This window comes from Stigmatopora argus, chromosome 17, assembly GCF_051989625.1.
Source record: "Stigmatopora argus isolate UIUO_Sarg chromosome 17, RoL_Sarg_1.0, whole genome shotgun sequence".
In the NCBI taxonomy this organism is placed as follows: domain Eukaryota; kingdom Metazoa; phylum Chordata; class Actinopteri; order Syngnathiformes; family Syngnathidae; genus Stigmatopora; species Stigmatopora argus.
In genome coordinates, this window is record NC_135403.1 from 10,730,351 (window position 1) to 10,758,350 (window position 28,000).

The 28,000-nt window shown below is 39.5% G+C and overlaps 3 protein-coding genes across 7 annotated transcripts in view; 1 reads left to right on the forward strand and 2 right to left on the reverse strand.

The window, feature by feature from the left end:
* Positions 1-1,093, reverse strand: part of svila (supervillin a) — a 28,502-nt gene extending 27,409 nt beyond the window's left edge. The window contains exon 1 of the mRNA XM_077624119.1: positions 754-1,093. Coding sequence (XP_077480245.1) covers positions 754-811 — 58 coding nt within the window. The 5' untranslated portion in view covers positions 812-1,093. The remainder of the gene's footprint in view (positions 1-753) is intronic.
* Positions 1,094-15,498: 14,405 nt separating this feature from the next.
* Positions 15,499-24,090, forward strand: u2surp (U2 snRNP-associated SURP domain containing). Of its 5 annotated transcripts, none has more exons than XM_077623944.1 (26): positions 15,499-15,598; positions 16,629-16,727; positions 16,943-17,057; positions 17,132-17,256; positions 17,323-17,396; positions 17,471-17,559; positions 17,695-17,730; positions 17,862-17,944; positions 18,033-18,198; positions 18,288-18,499; positions 18,768-18,811; positions 20,636-20,740; positions 20,821-20,887; positions 20,975-21,138; positions 21,216-21,378; positions 21,463-21,542; positions 21,690-21,777; positions 21,855-21,992; positions 22,111-22,300; positions 22,400-22,480; positions 22,560-22,611; positions 22,677-22,824; positions 22,921-23,031; positions 23,128-23,261; positions 23,332-23,586; positions 23,676-24,090. In XM_077623944.1, the coding sequence occupies exons 1-26, from the start codon at positions 15,554-15,556 to the stop codon at positions 23,815-23,817; spliced, it is 3,006 nt and encodes a 1,001-aa protein (XP_077480070.1). In that variant the 5' UTR covers positions 15,499-15,553; the 3' UTR covers positions 23,818-24,090. The 5 variants fall into 5 exon arrangements, with proteins under 5 accessions (XP_077480070.1, XP_077480071.1, XP_077480074.1 ...); XM_077623945.1 differs by having other exon boundaries at positions 17,326-17,396; XM_077623948.1 differs by lacking the exon at positions 17,695-17,730.
* A 908-nt stretch (positions 24,091-24,998) lies between these two features.
* Positions 24,999-28,000, reverse strand: part of LOC144091535 (plexin domain-containing protein 2-like) — a 37,332-nt gene continuing 34,330 nt past the window's right edge. The window contains exons 13-14 of the mRNA XM_077623951.1: positions 26,292-26,458; positions 24,999-26,181 (exon numbers count right to left, since the gene is read on the reverse strand). Of these exons, the coding sequence (XP_077480077.1) occupies positions 26,062-26,181; positions 26,292-26,458 (287 nt within the window). The 3' untranslated portion in view covers positions 24,999-26,061. The remainder of the gene's footprint in view (positions 26,182-26,291; positions 26,459-28,000) is intronic.

Here is a 28,000-nt window from a genome sequence, read left to right on the forward strand (position 1 = left end):
TCCACATATATTATTAAGTCTTGAAAGTTTTGTTTGACCTCAAGCAATGGCCTTTATTTGAATATATCATCAATACATAGAAGCAAACACTGAATATAGCCGTAAATGAAGGTTCAGCATCGTAGTTGGTCAAAGATGAGCCTATCCGTAGCCTGTGAGAGTCTTTGCTTCATCATTTGACAAGAACATGCCACCATGACAAAAAATGAAAGTACTGATAAATAGTGGCAATTTAAAACAAGAAACACAGAGTCTAAAGATACTGACTCCATCGCATAATCAAGTGTAGTGATAAATACTCAAGAACTTGCTGCCTCAACACACAATATGACTACTTGTGCAATTAAAGTGTCCAATATAAGCACTGCACGAAGTATTTTGTGTTCACCGTACTAACAGAGATCTGATTGCCAGTTTACATATTAGAAAACACTGAGATTGCAGTAACATCGTGATTTAATTCATTATAAAGTTTGAGACCATGTAAATGCACAGCCTAGAAATAGATGCCTGCCTAGGCATAGAAAAAAAAACACTGCACGGTCAGGAGTCCTTTCTCTCTGCTCTGCCGTCCTTGGGGGCTACAGCTGCAATGCAACGACAGCTGGCTTGAAAGAAGCACGTTGAAGAGAAAAGAAACAGGTCTGCTGTACATCACCCGACAACCGCCATGGCAACAGCTCCTCAATCTGAGGAATGTGTCACCAACCTCAAAACAGATTCCCAAACATACGACACGAACAATGCGCTTACCTTCGCTGCAAAACCTGGACTGGCTCAGGTAATTAGAAATCCATGTATTCCGGTACATTTTGGCAAAAAGTTGTTGGAGCCGGTTGAATTTAAGAAAGGAAAGATGCAGCTGCACGAGAGGTGATGCGACAACTAAGCAGTTTTGACGAAGCTTTTGGACAGAGTGGAGGAGAGAGAGAAAGAGCGAGCGAGAAAGAGAATGATGTCAGGTAGCCTTCAAACTGGGGAGGAGAGAGCGTTCAGAGGGTCGCCGCAGGCAGAGAGGAGGTCCCGGCTCGTTCTCTCGCGACCCACCGAGGGTTGCCTAAAACCACAACAACAGAAAGCAAGGCTCCAAGCTGCGCTGCACATGCTAAGCTCATTAACCGAGGCCCTATGACACAAGCGGAGCGGTTTGAGTACGCGTTACAGACCGGGACAAATAGATGAGTGCGTGAACGATTGGCAAGAAAAGTTAGGAGTGTCCGAGAAGAGTGCTGCTTTTAAATCCTTGGCTCATAAACACCAGTGGGGTGCCAAAAAAAAACCCTGCTGAACATTAGGGGAAGGGGAGAGAGGCTAGATGGGAGTGAACCAAAGTGTACAGGACAAGAGGAGAGAGTAGAAATAACCCTCTCAGCCTGATGAGAAATTCCAGTCCCGTTCCAGAAAGAATTAAACGAAAGGAACACAGAGAGGAAGGAAGGGAATAGAGACATTGCAAAATGAAATAACAAGGAAAAAAGAAGTCCAAGTCAATCTAATAAAAATATGTAATGTAGACTGACTCGGAGCAGAAATCTAACAGGTTCTAAATGGAAGACAAGGGGAAAAAATTGGTATGATATTTATATATAAATGGACATTATAGGCAACACATTACAATGATCCAATATCTACCCTGCATTGTTATTGGATTGGATGGGATTGGATAACTTTATTCATCCCGTATTCGGGAAATTTCATTGTGCCAGTAGCAAGAAAAGGCATAGTTATAAGTTAGACAGTACAACAAAGCAAAGCACAAAGTACAAAGCAAATCAAAGTAAATGGGATCCTTAAGAATCACCAAATCAAATCATTAAGACAGAAAACCAGCAAAAACACGAAACGAGCAAGAGTGGACGGAGCTACCACCACCGGCTGCCACTTGAACGGCGCCATTTTGGTTGCGGTAGCAAAAACGGAGACAGACTCAAAAGACGTAAAGTTGGACAAAAACTGGATCTAGATAATTAATGAAATATACCCCTTTTCCTAGTAAATTTAACCAAATCGTTAATGCCAAACAACAACAACAAAATTTGCATACATACTCTACTCCCATACATGTACATAGCTCAGTCAGTGTGTCAATGTTGCTTCACCAAGAAGGCTTCACAGGGAGTCTGGCAGGGATCCCAACGTGGTTACTCCAAAGCAAACGGGAATACTGCGCAGTCTATCTTATCTAACTCCGACATACACAGTAAAACCTGTCAACACAAGCCAGGTCATTTATGATTACTGGGTGACTATATTAATGTCAGTGGACCACTAACACTTGTAAATGTAAGTCGTATTATGGGACAAATTGAAATAATACCAATATAAAACAGACATACTATAGTCATAAAAGCTGTCAAAGGCTAGATGAAAAGAGGGAAACACGGTGGATTACATTTAAGATGATGGGTTCCAAGATGACATATTTAATTTCACTGGGATGAGTTCATCATCAGCATGTAAACAGTCTTATACAAAGAACAATGGGGTATGAATGGTAGAAAAGGCATATCCTGTCCTCTATGCTATCATCACGTCTGAACCGCCAACAGTGTACTGTAACATCTGTCTTTCTTACTCAGTGGTAACATATCTTTGATTCATGAGTGATGGATGACATCAGCACGACGGCTTCGGCTTCTAGCCTGTAATTAGCAACGAAGAGGCTCCACTGCAGACACAAGGCGAGACCTTACAGGTTACGGTTATGATGCAATGAATGATGCGCCAGTCTCAAAATTTGGGAGATTGTGGAGTCAGTTCAGTCAATAAATTAAAAAAATGCATGCAGAAAATATAAAAGGAATTCATAAAAAAGCTAATGAAATGTGATTCATTGGGTTTCAATTTCCAGTAAAAGTTACAAACCCAAAATTACAGTCCAATGAGAGTGACTGGAATGGGTCAAAGGGTCAGTGGCAAAGAAAGCCACACAAGGGGTGAAATGGATTGATTCCAGGACACAGTATTCATTTAAAGATGATTTTGTTTTCCCCTGCAAAAAAAATCCCAGTCCTAAAAGAGCTTAAAAAGGTCAATAGAGTTGAATTAAACCAGACTGTCCACAATAATTTCCTCTCATCTTTAGATCCTTTTGTGGTTACGTGTTCATGCCAAGAGATACATTTATTTCTTGCCCCAAACCTTTGTTCTTTCCACTCTCTGCTATAAAGATGAATAAATCTAAAATTAAAATGGAACATTGACAACCACAATAAATATGCACATGCATTCCAATGGGGCTCTAAACGGTTGTACTGTATATTTGAAATAATTAGTTTCAACAATCAAAGGCTTGGACTAAAAACTATTTAAATTTCATGATACAGTATATTCCACTAAACAAGTCCAAATACTGCATGAACAATTTACCTCCAAACAAACTACTCATACAATTTACACGCTGCCAATCATATTTGCCATAACACAAATTCGAAAGCTAATATACAAAGTAATTAAACTGCAAACAACTCATTTCTTGAATGCCGCAAAATAGTGTACGTACTATATAAAGGGAAGTTGTAATTAGTCCATCTATCTTTTGTCTCAACAAAGATGTCCTAGCATATTAAATCATATCAGCTAATCGCAATTGTGAAAGAAAACAGTGCCGAGAAGCAGACAAGCATAACAGAGTGCTTCCTCTCTGATAATCACCTAGCCAGATGTTCAGTCAACTAAACAGGATGATTTCAGCCTGGACAAGCTCACATGTGAAGTCAGTCATTATTAGATAAACACTTCCAGACAATTATTTTTGCCCTTAAGACAACCTCTGGTGCACAATGGCATCCCAGCAGATCTGCTAGTATTTTCATATAATGGCTCCGTCACCTTCCTTGTATCAAAATTCTCCAATTTAAGAGAACACAGGAAGGAAAAAAGTAACAACAAAAACTTGATTTTTTTTTTTTACGGCTTTCTTGATCCCAGAGGAAACTACATTTCTTCATAACAAACTTACTGGGCTCCAATATGCTCACACATGCAAGAAACAGAAATCCATGGCCTACTCAACCCTGAGAAATGCATGTAAATTGTGCAGCACTCTGCAAGACCCTTCACATCCCAAACAGTATTAACCTCAAACCTAAATCCTCATAATCAGGTTCCTATCGCAACCACTTCAAGAGTAAAACTTTCCATTCCCACTACAAATAGACCCACCACAACAATGCTGACCTTCTGTAGCCATTTCGCAGCCTATTAACACACGACATACACCTCAGGATGACTTTCCTAAAATAAAACAGATAAGCATTGGCGAGTTTGGATTGTGATGACTCCAAGCGAAGTGCCTCTGAAGTCTACCAATGCATTTCACTGTAGAAATCTCCGCATATGACATCTTTCACACTCGGGACAGTGATTTTTGTGATGTCGAACTGCAGAATTTCAACTGAAAGTAACACCATTTCTATCATCCAACTGGAATCCACAAGCGCAATACCTTTTACTCATTGCAATCATGACACGCAAACAAACCTGCGCACATTCTCGGACAGCGTGGACTTCAATCTGACACTCCGTCCACATCTGGTTTTCAGTCTTCTAAATGCAGACCATGTGCTTGATTGCACTTGTTTTGTTTCCATGGTTGAAACGCCTGAACATCTTCCCAAAAGGGTCTGCTCACTTCGACACACACTGGTGGAAAGTGTCTTCTATAAACACTTTTTTGGTGCGAAGTGCTCCAACAAAGACCGTCAACACCAAGCTTAAATGGGACGGCGATGAGTGATTGCATAATGAGTAAGATCTTACCTGCAGCTGAAGAAACCTCCATCTAACCCAGCTGAGGTCAATGTCATGGATAGACGTTCCAAGTCCCAAAGGCTATTAGTGACTCATCATAAAGCACCGCTAATTCGATAAAAGAGGGCTGCTGGGTTTTAAATAAATGACGAGACGTGGCAAGATAAATATGCACTTAAGACCACCACGTGAAGTTAACAGGATTAGGCCTCTTGACAAGACTTGGGCCTTGTCCACACGGAGCAGGGAATTTCCAGAAAAGAACTTTTTCTACAGTTTTGACTATCATCCACATGGAAACACGCATTTTTGGCGATTGAAATAAAGAACACCACAATCACTAGTTTAAAAAAAAGGGAAAATTACATCAGGACGTGACGCAGTGTAATAGAAGACTGTCAAAACATCATGCCGCACACCTTCTTATCCTCCACTGAATCGACAACCCTCCCCCAGCCCGTGGAATAAGACCACCAAACTAAATCAGTAAACCAGGGCTTGTATATATTTGGGACAAGAGCCTAAAATAAACCTATAACTCAGATCATCACAATCAAATCCTGGCTATGTCCCAGTTTATAAAATAGGCTTGGGGCGTTACAGTATTTTTTTTCCGCAAATCTAAATAATTGGTCAAAAACTGGAATAACTAAAATATCACAATGAATTGTTCCACATTTGAAACATTTTGAGAAGTGATGACTGGAAGTGTTCAAATTTGGAAATTTTTTTCAATGGAAAAACTTGGGGGAATGTTTAGTGTGTGTGTGCGTCTGTGTGTAACTGCTAGGCAGCACTCTATTTCTGTCTACGTTGTGACAGAGTAAGAGCAGGTGCAGTACAATGAACAACTGTAGACCATCCATTAGTCATTAAAGCATCGAATGAGTAACTTTGAAGATCCACTGTCTGACAAAAAGCCCTTATTTTGGCTATTGGTTTTCTCATTAAATATCCAGAGGAACAGCTTGGAAACATTTGTCACATGTAACAATAAAAATAAAAAAAACACCACCTCTCTATACCTTAAAAATAGTTTAAACCTCAACATTATTATTTTAACTTAGAACGGCACGCAGCTTCTTTTTCCCCCAACAAACCTGATTGCATTTTAATATATTCTACAACAGATTTTACTAAAGAATAAAACTAAATGCTCTTAAAGCATTTCACTCATTACCACTTAGCAATTAATGACCCAATTTGCATACCTCACTCTGAATAGAGAAAATACTATTTTGAGGTGTTTGAACACATCAGCATAAACCCATCAAGTCAGCCAAAATACATGATTAGTTCATATTTTACAACAGAACGAGCGACTTTAACTGACTGAACTAAGCCACATACCTTCTTGATCTTCTTAAAAAGCCACTCAATTCAATGTTGGAAATATTCAGGGTCGGTCAGTTAGAAGTGTCTCCTGTTTTTGATGGGGTGGAGAAGCGTCGAGCTCCGAGGACTTCTGGAACAAGACAAGCGGGACAAAAAAGATGAAATGACGCGTGGCCCAGTCACGGCAACAAAACACCGGCCACCCCCCACCCTAACCACTTTCCATCTACGACCCTCCTTTGCGGGGGTCCATGTGTTGAGGCTAAATCTACAGCAGGCATGAACCCAACATGGGGTGTTGGGGTGATAAATTTAGAACGGTGCTTTCCCACTTCATCAACACAGAGTCAGATCAATCAAATGACAAAAGTGACAAGTGGCAGTCATGTCCAACAGATGACGGATTAAAAAAAAAGGAAACTTGCAAATTCATAAGTCTGAAAACAGAAAAAAATCAAATAGCCAAGCATTTCTTTGTGAACATCATTATAGATTTTGTTGTCAGTGCTATAGAAGAACAAATGGAAGTATACACTAATATGTTGACTACTATATGCACTCAGTATTATGAAATTGACAAATATCAAGTAAGCAACGCTCTCTAGTGTTTCCTGCTGGTATAACTACTACTGGGATTAATGGAGTTGTCCTTCATGCACACATTGTTCCATAAAATGATTAAACCAACAAATAATTCAGCTTGTATTATAAGGGGAAAAAAATATACAGTGTTCTCTTTTCAATAAATGTTGTATACAAAAAGCATTAAAACAAGGGCATTACATGACACAAACTATGACGTGTTTGCCCTCATTCACGGCCCACGTAGCATTTTCTTTTATTCCAGTACAACCTGTCTGAGTGTTTGGTATGTACCACAAATTGAAGTTTTGAAACATTGTTGGAGCAATCAAGTCAAAATTGAAATGACAAAGTAGTAGTATTGTTGCATTTAATCCTAGTAAAGAATCAGGCAAGTCCATTGACATGAGGCTTATACATTTTTATCTATAATGTAGCAGCAGCAGGCATGCGTACGTTGCAACCAAAAGCTTCAACTTTTATCTTCCTTAACGCTCCATCTCAATTAGACCAACAATGCTAATTCATCCAAGCTGTGCACTCCACATAGTACATCGTATACAGCCAGATGTGCCAGTGGTTTTCATCAAAGTTTGTTTCTCTGGCAAAACACATTTTCTGCTGCTTTGCAAACTTGACTGGTCCACACATGTAAATTTTACATTAAAAAAATAGGTTTAAAAAACAACAAGAGTGTAAGAGTCAAGAGAGCGCCTACTAAAGCAGTTATTCAGGGTTTGTTTACAAAACACGTTTTCAAAAAGGTTCACAAGCGTGTTGTCAAAACTATCCTGCAAAATATGTTGATGGGCAGACCAAACTAGTAGGGGGTGATTCAAAAACAAAATGCGACAATGGGGCTCGGGACTGAACCCCGGAAGATGCATGTGGAAGCCTTTAGTTTCCACAAAATCATCCCAGATGCTCCTTTTCTCCCTACGTTATTCAAGCGAATTATTGGCCCATTTTTTGTACTAACCAAGAGGAGGTCCTACAACTCACGACTCTCATTACTAACTTGGTTATTAATTGAAAGCTACAAGCAGATCCACCAGAAAACATGACTGAAATAGACTCAGTTTGTCAATCAGGAAAACACATGGAATTGACCGCAGTCTCAAGGAGGACCAAAACAACTTTTTATAACCCTCGATGACTTCATTGCAGCAATTGAGCATGAGTCACGTCTCAAGATTAAAAAGCCAACTCAAAAGCCATTACATTAGTAGAACTATCGACACATCTTACAATCAACATTGGGCTGCGCAAATGGACGTAGCGCACAACAGTCTTTCATATAGGTATCTATTTATCTTGGAAGAGTGCCACAATGTGCACAAGGAGAGGGGGAGTCAAGAACAGTATGGATATAAGGACACTTCCGATATTCCGCCCCCCATAAAGGGGGATGCCGAATGGGTCTCAAGAGTGTGGACTGGTCTGGTGTATAATAGATTCCCTCCAAAAATAATAATAATTACAACATACATATGAAAGCAAATTACACAGATTAGCCTGCATGATTGTGCAGTAAATCAATATGTCAGACTCTTATGAAAACCATTGTTTTTCATGCAAAAATGTGATGAAAAAATCACAACTTGAGGTCATCGTGCTTGTGTGCATAAAGAGGAGATAAGAACAAAATTATATTTACATTTACTCTCCCATAAAACCAAGAGTATAATTGGGGTGAGATTAAATCACGTTCAAATATTTCTATTTAGCTTTCTTTTGTATTTTTGTCTTGCATATGCACTATTGTTTGCCTCAAAAAAGGCCTAAAAATATAGTTTTCAAGTGAATTCATGTTGGATTGGGACATATTGTTTAAGTATTGCAGTTAACACATTGTTTTTACAGTCCACTTTGCTTCTAAAATTTGCAACATCTATTGCCAACTTTAAAACAAACCCATTAAAATAAAATCAGCAAACATGACCAACATTTCCTCAAACGCTCCTTGCTAGTTGTTACCATGAACAATGTTCTTCACCCAATGTGACCACTCGTAACGCCTGTGCACGAGTGCTTGGCAACGTTGCCTATTGTGTGAGCAGCAGCTGTTTCAGTCTCACATTTCCAACCTCCAAACAACAACACTGCCTTCGACGGAAAGCTGCTCCGACAGGACTGCTGCTATAAGATCTTGTGTTCAACTATCATGTGATCAGTGTGAGCTGCAGGTATCTATGCAGTCAAGAATGTTCTCTTCAAAGAGGAAAGGGGGGGGGGGGTCTTTCACTCCTGACCTCCCCACCTCACAGCAAGAAACTTGTAGCATACTGTTGGGGAGCTTGATCCAGTCTAGCACACCAACACAGGCAATTATAGAAGTCATTTTCACAAGCAACCCCACATAGATAAATGATCGTAGTACACGCTAATTACAGTATTACAGGTATTCTTAAACCTGCACTGTATGGAGAGCTATATCAAATACCTGTCAACCTTGGCCAATTGCTCCTCTTATTAATGGTTGCAATTCCCCTTATTAAGCGATAAAAAACGTGCCACATATTTACTCACATAGGTCGCACATAAAAGTCTAAAATTTTCTCCAAACTGGATGCAGTGCCCAATCAGAATGCACTAAATTCAAGATTCTGACAAGTATGGCATCAGGCTATAATAATCCGTTTTGACGACACAGTCCGAAAATACATTTTAACTTCAGTACTACACAAGTCCAACCTGCAATGACAATATCACAGTTAGAATAGTATTGCTATATTTATATTGCCTCTGAAGGAAACTGAGCATTACTTTACAGCCGAATGGTCTAACTATTAATAATGACAAAACTAACGCAATATCAACTTGTGTTAAAACATAAACATAAACACAAAACACCGTTTCCATGCCAAGGAGTGATGATGCATTAAACTGTAGCTCCAGTCTGTTGCTGATTCACAAAATTTCTCAACAGTCCATTAAAGGCAAAGCTCGGAAAGCTGTATTTCTTACATTACGCTGCTGTATTATATCAGATTTAGGCCATGACCTCAACACTTATCCTCCTCTAGTGAAAATCCACCAAGAATGCTATTATTGTAATCAAATATCTGTCTGTTAATAGAAAACAGCACCGTGGCATTGCAGCTGTGGTGTGAAATATTCAGTGTTGAAAGTGTGTGGCGAACATAAAAATTGAAGCATTGACCAAATTCTCCATCAACAAATCATAATTCTACACCAGGGGTAGCGAAACTATGGCTCGGGAGCCACATATGGCTCTTTTGATGGGTGCATATGGCTCTCCATTAACCTGTGAGGTCAACTATGGAAACTGCTGGTGAGAAAGCGCAGGAATAGGAGCGTTACGTTGGTATTATGGCATTGCCACTACCCCAGCGCCTTATAATCTTCTTTTTTTTTTTCATTACACTCTTTTGCATGGATTTTCTCATTGATACTCATTGATTAGCAACAACGTAACAATGTTGTCAAAAGAATTCAGAGACTTTTTGTACTTTAAAAGTGGTGAAGTGACTAAAAAAGGCACACATTTTCATGTATGTTGACTTTTAAATTCGGAGCATGGCTCTCAAGGATTAACATTTAAAAAATATGAATTCTTTATGGCTCTTTCCATCAAAAAGGTTCCCGACCCCTGTTCTAGACAATAGTCCAAACTCTAACAAACTTTGTTTTTGTGAGTTATGATTAAGTAGTACATCAAGCTACAAAATTTTGCACATCCTGTAAAAATCAGAAACATTATATACATAAAAAAAGAAAACAACAACAGAACTGAAGTGGAAATAGTGAGAACAAAAGAGGTGCGGTTGCCGAGGACTACGGACCAATAAATTGTTGTGGTTTTTAATGTTTTTGCTTCAAAGTCATGGCAACCCAGCTCTCCCAAATCATACTTTGAACATGATGTGTTGATTAGTCAACAAACTCTCATGCCAAAAACCCACACACAACATTTAAAACAAACAAAAAAACAATGTGGATGAATGGCTGGTCTCTTTATCACTGTTGTGGGTTCCTAAAAGAAAAGCATCTGCTTCCAATAGCTAGAAAACCTCCCACCTTCTTCAGATGAAGCCAATGCTTCAGTTGTATGGATTGTGGCCCCAAAACAATGACGTAAGACACTACAAGAATTATGTAACAAACCCATCCTGGCAGTTTCGTGCTCTCAACTAAGGAGGGGAAAAAAAGTACAACATGGCTCCAAACAATAAAACACCAAAAGGCTCATTAACTCGGTCTTTAACATCATGTCCACAGGAACATTAGGGATAAACCATTACGGAATATCTCCCAGTACAAAGATACGAGAAAAAGTATGTCAACCCTTTTGGATTACCTGGATTTCTTGGTAAATTGTTTGTTTTGCTTTACTGACACTGCTTATCAAGAGACATTTTTTCTTCAGACGCCTGCCTGATTAGATATAATGCAATTATAGTTGAAATTTAGTCTATATTATCATATAGACATGATATGGAGACTATTTTAGGAAACTAGAACACTACCTGACAAACAGGAAGGAAATTGTGGAGCTGCACAATAGGTGGATGTGTGCATCCACTCTTTTTTTAGCCTCCAAAAAAAAGCAATACATGTATTAGGTTGTAACGGGTCACAGATTTAAACAAAAATTGCAAGGTAAATAAATCCTAAAGTTGTCTTACAGTGCATATATCCTAAAGTTGTATTATACTGGGATTTTGCAAGACTCATCCAAACACTTAAAAAAAGAAGGCTAGTTACCCATTTAACTCGCTTTCATGAAAAAAAGACAATATTAATTCAACATGAATTATGAAAGTGAAATTTTGTAATTTGATGAAATGAAGTTTTGCGTTTTATCATTTTAGGACAAATCAAGATTGCTTATCATTATGATTCATCTGATTTCAGATATATTTGAAGTTTTGAAAAGCTAAACATGGACTAACAATTGAAAGTAATGGAGTAATTGTTGTCAAAATAAGAATAATAATTACAAACCTGGAGAAATGAAACGCCTATATATTTTAATAATCGTAATTGACACCTGCACCACCAGAGGGTCGTTAATTCCTGCAAAAAAACAGTCAGATGACAACTTTTTTTTTTCCAGCCCGAAAAAAAATGTTTTTTCAAACATGGTCCATCGTTGTTTGACGATCTTTTATTGGCGATCGTGCTTAAATTGTCGCGATCTTTTATTTGCAGCTCTGGCACGTTTTATAATTGCTGCGGTAAGGAAACGAGTTAAAAAGATCCGTGTTTTCAAAACAATCGATAAACAAACAAACTTACCAGTGATTCTCAATGAGGGCGCACGTGAATGTTGTTACAAATGTGACGCCAGATGAAAGATCGAACAGCAACAAACCAAACTTTTTGGACGTCCCGCTTGCATGCGCGTGTACAATAATGAACACAGACGCTGTCATCAACAGCGAAAGCGAACCACCGCCTGACGTACGTCAAATTCTTCATGGTAACCACAAGTGTTTCTTGTTATAGTTACTTCAAAACTAAAGCATACGTTTTCTGGTAATGCATTTTTATGGATTTTGCCCACATATTGAAGTAAAATATCAATATTGATTAGTTAAATACGATTTTTTTGACAATGTTTTAAAGATTCGACTTCTAACACGCAATACAGCTATTAAATATATCTTTTATTTTGAAGACAAGTTCCCAACAGCCAGTTTTAGTGTGTTTGTACAACTTTAACTTGATAAGCTTCGCCTACATTCTTCTTGTGGTTAAACAAGCCAGAGTTTTTATTTTGGTGGACAAAAATTCCCCAGATGTCATAAAAATGGGAAATTCTCAATGATGAAACCAGTTGGTTATTTGATCTTCTACAAAATGCCTTTTTGTGCATGTGAAAACAAATAATCAAAAGAAAAAAATACATATTTACCAGTATATGAGCTATGATAATGATATCCTTGGTAATCACTATAGGTTAGTGTACTAGTATGTTTTTGTTTGTTGTTGTTGTTTGTAGTCGCCAGTAAGACATGGAGAAATTACACTAGAAAACTGCTGATATATAGGAACATTTATTGTTCTACACAGGAGCTTTACATAGAGAACATCCTTCAAAATAATAACATTTATGGTCAATAAATGTTAATATTTGACTAGAGAGGTATGCATCAAACTGAGCGCTATTTCTATTAATCAGAAAACATGATATTGTGCTCAGGTTTCAAAAACTTTTGTGGACCCACTGAGATTCACTCATGTATCATTTTTTATCAACCCATTTGTCTAGTCATTCCATTAGAGTAAGATATGGATGCAAAGTCATGTAAGTTGTTTTCCTGAGCTGACATAAGCCACAATGCAAATGTGCAGTCAATAATGGCAGACCAGTCAGCATATCCTGTCCATTAAAAAGTATAATAGCACTGGATACACATTTCATCTAACCAGTCTTTGTGACTCCATCATGGTTTGCAAATGGAAAAGTGGTATTTCAACAGCTACTCAATTCCACACAGATACAGACAAAAGACTGATAAAGAAACATCTGCTGTCAAGCTACATTTGACTTTCTTCTGGGAGAAATATAATAAGCCATAAGTATGACGCAATGGGGAGTATGCCAAATCTGACATAACAAATTAAACCCTCATGTTTGTGGTTTTTCGGTCTCAGTTATTATTAAGAGCACCATAGGACTGTACCAGATACTTTTATTCATATTTTAGTAACAATCATGGTAAAAAAAAATCATACATAGCAGATAAAACATGCCCTAATTAGACAAAATGTGGAGACCCTGAGTGGCAATAATCCAGTAGGTTGTTTCATTTTTTTGTGTCCAAAATGACATTTTGTATGCTAAATGAGAGAGCATTTTTGTCATAGTGTGACTGCCATTCTCATTGGTGTGACCACTATAAACCCCAATAATGAGGTCAAACTGGCAGTGGACTCTAGTAGCTAACAAGACCTCTTTTGTTTGCGATTGTTCTTCATATCGCTGGGCTTTTCTCCAATATGGTTTACCTTCTAACTTGTGTCTGCAAGGCCAATATTTCAGAACCTCATTACTTTTAATTGCATTTTGCATGGTTACGTTTTACAGGGATCAGCTGCCCTTTTTGTGTTCATTTGAGGAGGAAGATAGTTTGTGACAGAAAAGTGAGAAATAATGAAAACAGAAATGCAAGCCATTTTTCATATGCCAATTAAAAGAATTGTGCAATGCAAAATGTCATCAACTATTGATGTAGCCTATTCATTTTTCTTTTAAGTTTTTTTTACGACTGGTTGATTGGAATTGCATCCATTTTATAAGATAGAATTTCATTTCAAATGCCAATGACTGTGTGTGCAATCAGTTACCGGGTAGAGTTGGAGGCTAAAGTTAAATAGTATGTTAGTAATGGCTCATTTGGATGCAAATATAATCAAATTTAATGGAGTGGAGTTATTCGAATGCGCTATAACAATATTTTTCAAGGATAAATGTCATTGTGGTGCTTAACTTGTATTTATTAAATGAGTTAGTTTATTATTAGGATATTTTCAAGTGTGTTGTGAGTAACTCCATCCACTGTTAGTCCACATTTTCCTGCAATTTATTTATTTTATTTTATTCCATTTCACTTTTTTTTTTTACCAATAAGTTAACATATTCAAGCTTCAAGAGGATGGAAACTGACAGTTTGTCCCTTTGCTATAAATATTGATAATACTACAATAATATTTGTGAATTTGGTTTTGCATTGACTAATTTTAAAACTACTATTATGAAATGAATTCAACCATGAAAAGTGGGTGTTATATTACTTAATACATGTGAAAACTCTTCCATTGTGCGTATCTCTGTACGCACATGGTTATACTTGCCTAATTTAATATTGCACACTGTTAAACAAAACATTATGCTTTTCACCGAGGCATTGTATTTCAGAAATGTTTTTTTTCTTTTTTCTAATTACAACATTGTGCTTTTCTAACAATACTGGGAGGGTGATGAGATACTCACATCTGTTAGAGATCTGTAAAAGAACACTGAACATGTTGTACAAGATGCTTCAGACACTAGCCAAACAGAATGATAATCATTTTCACAAAGACCCAGCTGAAGAAACTGGGATTCGTCGAAACCATGTCTTGAATCTCATTGTGCGCAAAGTGGAATTCATCTGTGGTGAATGAAGCACATGCCTACTACATAACTCTCCCACCACTCTCACATGTACAGTGATCCACATTGTTCAGATTAATGAGAAAAAAATAAAAGGAACGTTTGTGTGTGGCAACACAGAAAAGTTCGCTGGCGTGATCCAAACGTTGAGATTTTAATATTTTGACCAATGATCTTACAAAGAAGTCCTTGATATGGTGTAGACCAAGGGTGTCAGACTCGGGTTGGTTCGCGGGCCGCTTTAACGTCAACTTTATTTCACGTGGGCCGGACCATTTTAGATAAAATATTAGATTTTTTATAAATAAATGGATTAAAAGAACTGGATTAAAAGTCCTGAATATTCAGTTTTTTATAGATCTAAAACGATGTTTATTTTAGCTTTTTTTAATATATATTTTTAGATTTTATAAAATGATTTTTGAACTAAAAACAGAAAAAAATGATTAAAAAATTACAATTATGTATTTAAAAGGGGGAAAATCAGGAGATTTAATATACATCTATACTCTTCATTTTAATTTGATCCTTGTGCCCTGCGATTGGCTGGCCACCGATTCAGGGTGTCCCTCTCTGGTCCGAAGTCATCCGGGATAGGCTCCAGCACCCCCCGCGACCCTAGTTAGGATACAGCGGTTCAGAAAATGAGATGAGATGGAGTGATCGGTGCTCGATTACTTTTGTCTATCTGTCACATTTTTTTACCCGTCTACCATCTACTTGTCTGTTATCGATTGTGAATGAGTTCCACACGAAAAAATGGCGGACCGAGCGCCAGGAGGCTCTCAAAAGGCCAGCTCTAAGGTGACTCTCCCGTTTCGATCTGCATCCCCTCCGTCATACTGGCGCCGTGTGAGCAAAAGTCATGATAATGTGGGGCGATCGAAAGCCAAACAGTTTACTCGACGTCACGCCCTGCGTGTACGCCACGGTGCTAGGATGCTAATTTTAGCTCGACTTGTGCGGCCACACTTGCTATCCTGTGGCTTTAGCTTAGCAACACTAGCATTCCTGCTGCAAAAACTGGCAATCCATTCCACCGTGGAAAGATTCACTCACTCAAGTATCAACCGAGCATAATGTTAAGTGCATATTATAGCGACGTTAAGGTGAAATGTGTTATAAATGTTAAACGGGGTTAAATGAGCGATAATGTGGCCTAACAACCGGTGGTGGAGGCCCCCTTTGCAATTTGTGCGAATTTGCTGTGAACAAACCGAAATAAAAGTGAGATCTGCAGTTACTTTGACACTAAAATGTATTGTACTTTTTCACTAAAGTAAGCGGATTGTGGGTAATGCGATCTGTCAGCAAATAGATGATAATTTCCCGCAAATGTCTAATGTATGTATCGGAATAGTGTTTTTATTATATGATTAAAAACGAGACTGATATTATGTGTAAGATCTTAGAAAGACGATTCTGATCATGTAAAAATTTCAAGCTTAAATTAAATATCAATATTCGTCTGGTCTTAAATACTGTACTGAAGCCCCCCCCATACGTGTTTGTTTTTATTTATTTCCGCGATTTTTAATGGTGCTACTGTGACAATGTTTTCCAAAATGTGTGATCCAACCCCATGAAAAATAATATAAGACTCCTTATAAAGGGCTCAGTTTTTGACCTACGTATTGAATCTGAGTTTGTGAAGTATGTATCTTTAATCCTATTTTAAGGATGTAATAGTTCAAGCATAGTAATGATCCATTTGCTGTTGAAATGTGTTGGAAAGAATAGAAAATGCCCTAAAAATAACCTAAACCTATGTTTGGTCATCGCTACTATATACTAAAGAAAATTGTGTCTAAAATTCTATATCTTGCATCCACAGGCGCTGCTAGAAAGCAAACTGAAGTCTTTCAGCATCGGCAAACTGGCTGTGACCAAGAGAACCCTCAGCAAGAAGGAGCAGGATGAAATCAAGAAGAAAGTCAGTCCCAACATATCTGTTTTTTATCATTTAAATCTGCAATCTAGTCTGCTTTCTTTGGCATCGACCCCACAAGAGTTACAGAAATTCTCCAGTAATGTAATGCTTTAGAAGGAAAAAAGCATTTGATCGGGATATGCAAATCAGGGCTCAATTCCTTCTAAAACTGCATTTAAAAGTACTTGTGTAATTTTCAAAACAAAATCTACGTTCAGGAGGACGAACGGGCAGCGGCGGAGATTTACGAGGAGTTCCTCGCTGCGTTTGAAGGCGGTGGTGAGGGGAAGATCAAAGCATTTGTCCGCGGTGGGATCGCAAATCCTACAAAAGGTACGTTCATTTCACATGAACGCACAAACAAAGTTTGACTTATTTTAAATGTTATTGTTTTTGTTCTCTATCAGAGGAGACTGCAACAGACGAGAAAAAAGGCAAACTGTACAAGCCCAAGTCACGTTTCGAGACCCAAACAAAAAGCATCCTGCCTTTGGAAACCCCAACTCAGTTTGTACCATTAGACAAAAGACATGTGAGTATTGCATTTTATTTAATATGGTGACAAAAACATCCTTTATATTTTTCCTTATCTGTTTAGCAGTCTGCCAAAAAGCCCACTGAAAAGGAAAAGAAGAAAAGCAACCTGGAGCTTTTCAAAGAAGAACTTAAACAGTATGTCTGAATTTTTTGACTGTGTGCAACGAGTTTAAATTTGAGCTGACATTCTTGATTGCGTTTTTTTTCAGAATCCAAGAGGAGAGGGACGAAAGACACAAATTGAAGGGACGAGTTAGTCGTTTTGAACCACTTGGTGGAACGGAAGGAAGGCGTTCGTGTAAGTCTCGTCAAAAACTCAATTTGTGTATTAACAACAAAGGTTAAAAAAAATCTAGGCTCCTATTCATTTGCGCCAGCGTAAAGGCGCCTTTAACATAAAGCAAAATTTACACTGCCTCTCTGCTTCTTTTAGCGGATGAGTTTCCACGAAGAAACCGTCCATCCAGTGGTAATTTTGACTTTGTGGCAGTGAAGATCATTTACTAAATGTTTTTTTTCTTTTATTTCCCAAAGAACGCATGTCAACACATCAAACAGCAGTGAGGAATTGTTTGTGTTCCTATTTTTGTGTGTTTACAGTTTTAGATGACTGCGCTCCAGGTTCGCACGACGTTGGCGACCCGTCCACCACTAACTTGTATCTGGGAAACATCAATCCACAGGTATAATGACATGAATAGTCCGCCAATGTGAGTATGAATGGTATTCGGATTAGATAATTAACCTGGCTATTATCCTGCTTTCTGTCAGATGAACGAGGAGATGCTGTGTCAAGAGTTTGGCCGCTACGGTCCATTGGCCAGCGTGAAGATCATGTGGCCCAGGACGGACGAGGAGAGGGCACGGGAGAGGAACTGTGGCTTTGTGGCCTTCATGAACAGGAGGGATGCCGAGCGGGCCCTCAAAAACCTCAACGGTATTTGACTCCTTTGCTTCTGTCACGCACGAAACAGGCTTGATTGGCAGTGGACAACAGTCAATTTGACTGATTTTTTTTACTTGCAGGAAAAATGATTATGAACTTTGAAATGAAACTGGGATGGGGTAAAGGCGTGCCCATTCCGCCCCACCCCATCTACATCCCCCCGTCCATGATGGAGCACACTCTCCCGCCGCCTCCCTCCGGCCTCCCCTTCAACGCACAGCCCCGCGAGAGGCTCAAGAACCCAAATGCTCCCATGGTCCCTCCACCCAAAAACAAGGAAGACTTTGAGAAGGTAACTCACAATGACGGCTCTCCTTTCATGTATTTTTTTTCATTTTTATTTCTACACCTGTTGCTTTAATAAATGCTAGACGATATCACGAGTGAAAGGTAGCTCCTGTTAGCAATTGTTGCTTTGAATTAGTTGACTGAATGTTTTTGATAGAGGTGTTGCCTAGGTTAGTGTCACTTGTCAAATGCAATTTTTTTATATTTCACTTGTTGCCTTTTTAACAATACTCACGTTCTATGTTTATTATCTGATGTTACTTCATATACAGACTCTGTCGCAAGCCATAGTCAAAGTGGTTATCCCAACAGAAAGGTACATGCTTTTTTCCTTTTCCCCCCCTAAATTGGTGTACAATCTCAGAAAACTAAGTAAACAACATCCCTTGATGAAGCTAGATCATTTGATCACTGCATGCTACGGGGGGCGGGACAGCGTGCGTGAGCAATGGTTCAGGTCATTATCTCTTCACACATGCACACACGTACGTGGGTTTTCCCCCCCTCAAAAATTCAAACATAGATATACATGGAACCTCCAAAGTGGAATGCTTCGAATCTGAACGTTAACCAGACTATATGTGATTTATCAGTTGCATATATGAAAGCAAATGAATGGGAAACACAATCGCTCAGGACTAAAACGAAAAGGGCTAAAATTAGGTTTGCGGTTCATTTTATGTTGCCAGTAATTTAACTTTCATTTTGGTTTAACAAAAGCGATAACCATATAAGCCTACAGCAATTGTGCTTAGTATACGACTTATGATTACTCGCAAAAACATGTTAATCCCATTACGTAGTGCAGTTATGACAAGAATGTGGTTTATTATAACTATTGCTCAAAAACACGTTTTCCCAGAGGCACGTTTCACATTTAGCAAATGTCCTGTTTGTACAAAATAATGATAACAGTCGTTTTTAGTCTTTGACACTCCCCCCAAAAAACAAGTGTGCTTTCACCCACTAGTTTTTCCACACAGGTTGCGTTCAACTTTGAAGGTTCCTCTGTATTCGCCTAGCATGTTAGTTTAGCAGCCGTACGTATCATGTTGCATTTGTCGCCGCACCACCTGTAATCTTAGCCATTCGTCGGCGCCGTCTGACCATTGCTCACCTTCACCGTCCTCCCTCGGTGGCCTCTGTCCCGCCATTGGGCCCTGAACACCAATCTGGCCCCACTGCCAAATCCAAACAAGCCACTCTGACTTAGCCTAGTCACGACCTTTGACAATGGCCTTGGTGAGCAGCACACGTTGAACTGTCTGCGGCAGCGCGGGACCCGAAAAAGGCGTCATGGGATGGATTGGGAAAGTATACGGGATTGTACCCCGCCATTGGTACGATCGGCTCCAATACCAAGTAATTGTGATCTGTGTTGACATCATGACCTAATGAATCAATTCGGCCACCTTCTGACAACAAATGACCGCCGGTGACCCACACGGCATCACCGCTAATACGTTGATGCTCCCTTAGACAGCACATCACCAAAGTTAGCAGAGCAGAGTGACACACTGAGAGGCGACATGTGGACCAACTTTGTCCATACGTTTTTGCCCTATCAGTGTGTCACCTTCTCCGAGTGTCTTTAAAAGAGTCTGAGCAGTGCATTAATATTATTCAAATCAACTGCACATAAGACATACAGACACCAGGGTATTCATGATACTGCACTAAAAATATTAGTCGTTTACATTATAAATTAAAGAGATAGATTGCTTGGAATTTATGCTTGGTCACATGACATTTTGAATGTTGCCTCTCTGCTAAGGCATTTAGCATCACATTTCTTCGTAAAATGATAAGATATAGAATTTAAAAGGGATGCCTTAAAGAAAAAGATTATTCAAAAACTGATTTGGGATATTTAAAAAAAAATGGTCACCAATAGTTTGACGAGTAATTAAATTTTTTCTTCGGTTGCTTTCAAAGTCGAAATAAAAAATCGTCACCTGCATAGTGCTTGTGCGGATCGGTTACGTTATTTTATTTATTTTTTTAGTCATAAATTGTCGTTTGAGAGGCAACTTTTCAAAGCATTATTAAACTCCCTAGCATAAACGGAAATGTTTAGTTTAGCCATTTATACTTCCCAGCCAGTCTGAATCTGTTCGCTTTAACTGTGTCTTTCTTGTAGGAATTTGCTCTCTCTCATCCACCGAATGATCGAGTTTGTGGTGCGTGAAGGCCCCATGTTTGAAGCTATGATCATGAACCGGGAAATCAACAACCCCATGTACAGGTCAGCCAGCTTTCCCACAGACGCACGCTAAAGTATACTCTCTGCTTTTATGACATTTTCATTGGTCTTCTCTCTTGAAGGTTTCTGTTTGAGAACCAGAGTCCAGCGCATGTTTACTACAGGTGGAAGCTCTACACCATACTGCAGGTTAGCTTTTGAACACCGCTCACTAGAGAAGTCGTGGTTATCTCCAACCATTGTTTTGGTGTTATCCCAACAAACTGATATTTCCAGGGCGAAGCACCGGTCAAATGGCGGACCGACGACTTTAGAATGTTTAAAAATGGCTCCCTGTGGCGCCCGCCGCCACTCAACCCGTACCTCCACGGTCCGTACGATGACGGTGAGGAGGAGGAGGAAGAGGAAGACTCACTCAAGAAAGGCAGCTTAAAAGAAGAGTAAGATGTGATTGTAGAATAATAGAAGCTTTGTGGTTAAAGGCCACTAATCCTCCGCGGAATCTTTGTATTTGAAGTGAACGAGACAAGCTCGAGGAGATGCTGCGCGCCTTGACGCCGCGGAGAGGCGACGTCGCCGAGGCTATGCTGTTTTGTCTCACTCACGCCGAGGCCGCCGAAGAAATCGTGGAATGTGTCACAGAATCGCTTTCCATCCTCAAGACCCCTCTCCCCAAGAAAGTAAACGCGCGAACCACCTCTAATCATAAGTCCCTTAAACATTCTTTTAATCCTGTGGTACGAAAACCTTTGTCATTCTTTCAGATTGCGCGGTTATATCTGGTGTCAGACGTGCTGTACAACTCATCTGCCAAAGTAGCCAATGCTTCCTACTACAGGAAATTGTGAGTTACTTGGGAAATTGGTCTTCATTTTTTTGTGATAGCAGTTGACGGGTTTGACAGGTTTTTTTTCTTCCCCCGAATTCTGAAAATTCCTTTTATATTCCTATTAAACTGATTGTTTATTTCCTCTTTTTTGTCCTTCCTCAGTTTTGAGGTGAAGCTCTGCCAGGTATTTGCGGACCTTAACGCCACGTACAAAACCATCCAAGGTCATCTTCAGAGTGAAAATTTTAAGGTATGCATGGCAGAAACGCTACCAGATCATGTGACTTTGTTTTTTTTGGGTCATTGAACTCGTCTCCTTGGTTACAGCAACGCGTGATGTCCTGTTTCCGAGCGTGGGAGGATTGGACCGTGTATCCCGACCCCTTCCTAATCAGGTTGCAGAACATATTTCTGGGTCTCGTAAACCTGGCTCCTGAAAAGGAACCTGTGGGAATTCCTGTAGAGGTAAATTAAATCTATTTATAGCAAATGACAAAAAAACGCAATGCAGTTTTCAATTAGAGAAGCGTAAGAGATTGAAGGCTAAGCCGAATGCCAATCTTAAACTCGACTATTTGTGCAGCCCGAGCCAACGGAGGACATTGACGGCGCGCCAATAGGCGAGTACGTGGATGGTTCGCCGATCGAAGACATGGACGGGCTGCCAATCGACGGGGGGCCCATCGATGGGAACATGATGGACGGAGCCCCCCTGGACGACCTGGACGGCGTTCCCATTAAGACCATGGAGGAGGATATCGATGGGGTACCCTGTGAGTAAAATGAAGGGACGAATGGCGATGTTTTACGTTTTGCTGCTGGGATTCATTTCAAAACCAATTCCCACACATAATTTCTCCTCCCTTTTCAAGTCGACCAATCGAAGGAGGTCACTTTCAAGGTGGCGCCTTCAAAGTGGGAAGCCGTGGACGAGTCCGAGCTGGCGTCTCAAGGTTAGACCCGTCAAGCGGTTCCTTTTTACGATGTATTTGTAATCTGGTTTCCCATTTTAACATGTTGCCTGGCCTTCAGCTGTAACCACTTCAAAATGGGAAGCATTTGATCAGCCCGAAGAGCCAAAAAGGTGAGCTCAGCAGTCAGAAAACACTCGCTTATACTGCAAATTAACCGACTTGTGGATGCTCAAAGGTACGCGGAGAATAGCGAAGACGAAAAGAGCCCGCGTTCGACGACGGCCACCCCAAGTTACTCCAACCCCGTCAGGGAAGAAACTGACCTTAAGGCCAAACTGTCCGAAATGAATGAGGAGAAGCGAACCAAGCTACGAGAGATCGAGGTGAGAGGAGGGACAATAATTGTTATCACAAGTTTAAAATGAAATGGCATTTCCCATACCGGCCCGATTTGTCACCATGACAACGTTCCCAAACAGGTGAAAGTCATGAAATTCCAAGACGAGCTGGAATCAGGAAAGAGACCCAAGAAGCCTGGGCAGAGCTTTCAGGAGCAGGTGGAACACTATAGGGACAAACTACTCCAGAAGGTAGCTTTGAATCGGTTCTCAAAATGGAAGTTGACACACCACAAAACATGAGCAATCCACTTTATTAAAAAAATGATATTTATCACGTTGTTGCAGGAGAAGGAAAAGGAGAAATTGGATCGGGAAAAGGAGCGGGAAAAAGAGCGGGAGAAGAAGGACAAAGAGAAATCGGACGCAAGGCTGAAAGACTTGAAGAAGGAGAAGGAAGATACGCCCACCAGGAAAGACAAGTGAGTCATACGAGCACTCAGTGGTCCGTGTCGAAGTAGTCATTCACATGCGTCTTTCCTGTCTGGAAAGGTACTCGTCGCCGGCCGTTGAAAGGAAACGACGACACAGCAACTCGCCCAGCCCCACCCGCGGCGGCGGTGGTAGTGGTGGTGGTGGTGGTAGTAGTGGTGGTGGGGGTGGTGGTGGCGGGAGTATTAGCAGCAGGCGTGGCCGCTCGCCATCCCCTCGCTCAGAGAGGTCCGAGCGCTCCTACACGAAGGACACGTCGTCGCGCCCATCTCACAAGGACTCGCCCCGATCCGTTGTCAAGAAGTCTTCAAAAAGGTAATGCACAAAATAGACACCATGGTGGTTTAGATGTTTTTATTGTATTTGTCTTATTTATCATGAATTTCAACCTTTTGCCCTCCCAGATCTCCATCATCACCTCGCACGCCCAAGCGGTCTCGGCGGTCGCGCTCCCGTACTCCCAAAAAGTCGTCCAAGAAGTCCCGTTCCAAATCTAGGTCCCCGCACAGCCGGTCTCACAAAAAATCGAAAAAGAGTAAACACTGACACCGAAGACTACCTTTAAAAGCACCGCCAACGCCACCGCGCCACATTGTAGTGTAACGGAGATGTTGTAATATAAAGACAATGATGTGCGCGTGAGGGGGGGGTCTCATTCTTGTTTTATATTGTATAAAAATGTGCTTGTTTGTGTGTTTCCCTCAACACCACCCAGTGGAATTGATAGTGATGACAATAGTCTGCTTTTCATTCATGCTGTCATTTTCTGTTTTTGTAGTCCTCATTCAAAATAATTCCTAATAAAAAGTTCATTTTTAATCTTCTCTATGTGTGCTATTTCTACTTGCCACAAGAGAGCGTCGTGGCCTCACATTTCATTTACTGGGATAAATTATGAATTTTAATTTGCATTCGATGTAGAGACTGATACTGCTCTAAGATGGCATCTGACTACTGACGCGACTGTACCTTTTCTAATCTACTTCTATATGATATCTATGAGAAATATTAGCATAATAATGAATCACAGGAAGTGAGTTGATCCAAACAATTCTACACGATTTACTTCTAATTAGCAGGTATTCTAACATTTTTATGATTAACGTAGACGGCGATTTTAACAACCCTGCTAATCTGATTTTAATTTCGGAATCACCTTTTAAATTAGCACAAAGATGACCGCTGTAAAGCCGTTTTAATTTGACTCAAGTGAGTAGAAACAAACTACATACACACGTGTTTTTTGGTCATGGCAAGAAGCGACAAAAGAATGAATTTAATGTGAATGTTTAAAAAATAATAATGGTAAGTTGCAAATATTTACCCGCAGAATGTATATTGAAGCATTGATCTGTTGTGTGAAATGTTTGTTTAAAAATATACAGGTCTGTGTGAAAATAAGGACTGGAATAGTTTAACCAAAGTAGAAAACGACATTCATAAAAAAATATTTTTCCCTGTATGTACAGCCCTACTATTCTTGTTTGCCCGATTTACCTAAATCTGCAAATGTTTTGGCATCGGTGTATTGTTTTATACAGTATAGTGTCCGAGTCATTGTTGGAGCCCCCATTCATTCCATGTCCACTCAGGAAAAATAATAATAAAACAAAAAATTGATAGAATTTTCAAATCAAAAGCATAAAAATCAAAAGCAGGACATGTGTATAAATCTGGGTAATCAATGAAAAAATCACTAGTGTAGCGCCATCTAGTGGAAATCCAGGTCAAACCCAAAAGATTCATATTTTATTTATATATCTGTTTGTTTATCCATTCACTCACAATAAGAAAATAGATCATTCACACACTCACACACGCCTGTCTTGTCATCTTGTATTAGTACCACAAGTAAAAAAAAAGTGCAAACTTCCCAGACACTAAATGGCACAATGGCATAAGAAAAAAAGGAAAATAAAAATAAAATACACAAACATAAAAAATGTATTCACTTGATTTGATTAGTACCAATTAATAATGATTAAAAGAGTGCCAATCATCAGTTGAAAAAACATAAAAAGACCACTTGAGAGAAAGAAAAAATATTCTGAAAATAGAATATATGATCATTTGAAGGGAAAACTGTAATGTTACAAGAGTGAAGTCCTAATTTTTAAGAGAGAACTTGTAAAATGTATGAAAAACATTTTTCACAAGTGGTAATTTTATGATAATTATGTCTTTTTTTTAGGAAATGTAATTCTTAAAGAAACAAATGAGTAAATAAAATATACATTTTATAGTTGGAGCCCACATTACATTTAATTACATTTTTAATATTTCTCCTGGGAAAAAAAGGACTTCATTCTTGCATTGTTGTCGTTTTATAGGTACTGTTGCTCTTGAATCTATAATAACATTACTACTTGCGCAAATATTATTTTTCACTGTAAAATGAAAAAAAAAAAACTTAAATCAAATGAAACCATCATTCGCTTTGACTGAAGTGAACTCTGCAGTTTTAATGTGCACATAAACACTGCAGGAAAAAAAGGCCCCTGTAAACATGCCGTGAGAAGAAAAATTAAACCAGGACAAATGGAGACTCAAAGCCTATATTGTAGAGCCCCCTTAACATTAGCGCATAAACCCATTCACACATTGTTCTTGGAAATATATATACGGCATGATTTTTTTCTTCCTCCTCCATTTCCAGAAAAGACGCAATCAAGGCAGCTACGTTGTCCTTGCGTGGCGTCTCCCTCCTCAGTGGCTCGGAATAACGAGTCCATTCTCCAGATTGGGGATTGTCCTGGCGATGATGTCCATCACTGGCTGGAAATGTGGCTCTCAGCACTGCTCAGACACAATGAAGCCCTCCTTCTCGTGGCCCGCCGGCTCTACCTCGGCGTACGACGGGTGACCCGATCCACGGCGGAACTTCATGGCCGGCCATCTGCTCGGTCGTCTCTGAGGACGCACGGTGAGCCATGGTGAAACGCTAATAATACGATTGCAATACACGCTTTCGTTTTGCTTTGCAGTCCTACATCACGTCCAAGAGTGGCTCAATGGCTCACCTCGATCAGGAAGAGGCTGGCGGCCGACGTCGGGTGATGGTAAATGTAGACGGTAATCATCACGCCCGCTACCATGATGAGCATCACCAGCAAGACACCCAAGATCAAACCCGTGTGTAAAGGGTGCGCACCCGCCGCCCGGTCCACCGCACTGTCTGCGGGCATCACTACAAACACACAAATGAGGATTTATTACAGCCTCACTGCAGGTAAGTCACAGGTGTCCAAGTAGCGCCCCCCTAAACCCCCCCTTTCATTTTGTGCGGCCCGAGAAAGTAAATGATGAGTTTTATGGTCAGATTCGTATAAAGATGATAGATGTATAGGGAATATTTCACCCTGTTTCCCCTTTTTAAATCAATAATTGCAGAAGATTTGTACTCATTTGAATGTCCAAAAATGATTTTTCGATCAGCACGATAGGAAAAGCTGACATTAATCATTTAATTTCGGCAGCCTAGTTGGAAGACATAATGGAATCATTCACTAGATGAAAAATCGAAACTACGATGTGGCCCGCGACAAAAAATGAGTTTGACACCACTGAGGTAAGTGCATATGATTAAATTTTAAACAAATACCATTAGTATCAGTATTAGGCTAAACGGCAGTGTTGCTAATGTATTTTATAGAAGTTTGCCCCCAAAAGATGCCGTTAACTAAGTATAATGTCACCAAGTATGTGCTATATTGTAAAATAATGCATGAAATTGTTTTATTTATCATTTTTAAACTGAATCAGAAAACATGATTGGCAATTTAACATGCCTAAACAATATTAGGACCATTACATAGTACATATTAATGTATTTCATTCAATGCAAGACACAAAATCATAGTTTGTTAAATCAATAGAACTGGCATTAGTAAACACATTCATGAAATAATTCCAAATTCAATAGGGATGGGAAAAAATATGAAATGGTTTTGACGAATATAATAAAGAACTGTATGTCAGGATTTTGAAATGTAATGAATAAATAGTTAAATTAATATAGTATTAACATGATGAAACGGGCTATTTATTTAAAAAACAAAAACATGTTTTTAAAATTACTGTTTGTAGTCCAAGTAAACATTTAGGAAATTTTAAATATGAAAGAAAGTAATACATAATAAGCACATTATAAATGAATACGAATGAAAATATTTCTGTTCTGCTGTTTCTTTCTCAACCAGGCAGGGGTGCACTTAGCACCCAGCCTAGCTGTCTTTCTTGTAGTACTGTATTTTAAAGAGCAAATCAGATGTCAGCAAGTGTGCCGGTAAAGAGATGTGATCATTTAAAAAATAGATACTAAAATGAGCTCATTAACAACAAACCATTTCCAATGGAAAGTTCCGATGTCTTCTATGAGATACTACTTTCTTTAATAAGGTCACATAGGATGCCTGGCTCCAAACAAACACACTCTCTTTAGCTATTCATGAGCCACAGTGCTTCAGCACGTATAAGCAAGAATTAATGTCAAGTCAAGGTGAACGCTATACGGCCCACACAGGGGGAGGAGAGGGGCAGTTGAGAGTTGGTCCCTGAATGCTGACAAAGATCACAGCACTAATACATTTATTCTACTGTCAGCCCTACGCAATGTCCCTTATTTTTAAACGTCCTCATTCAAACATCATTCGTGGAATGTGACCTTTTAGGCGCCCTCACATTTTTGCCTTGCAACAAGTGGAAAGTGTCGTTAAAAAAAACTCACCCC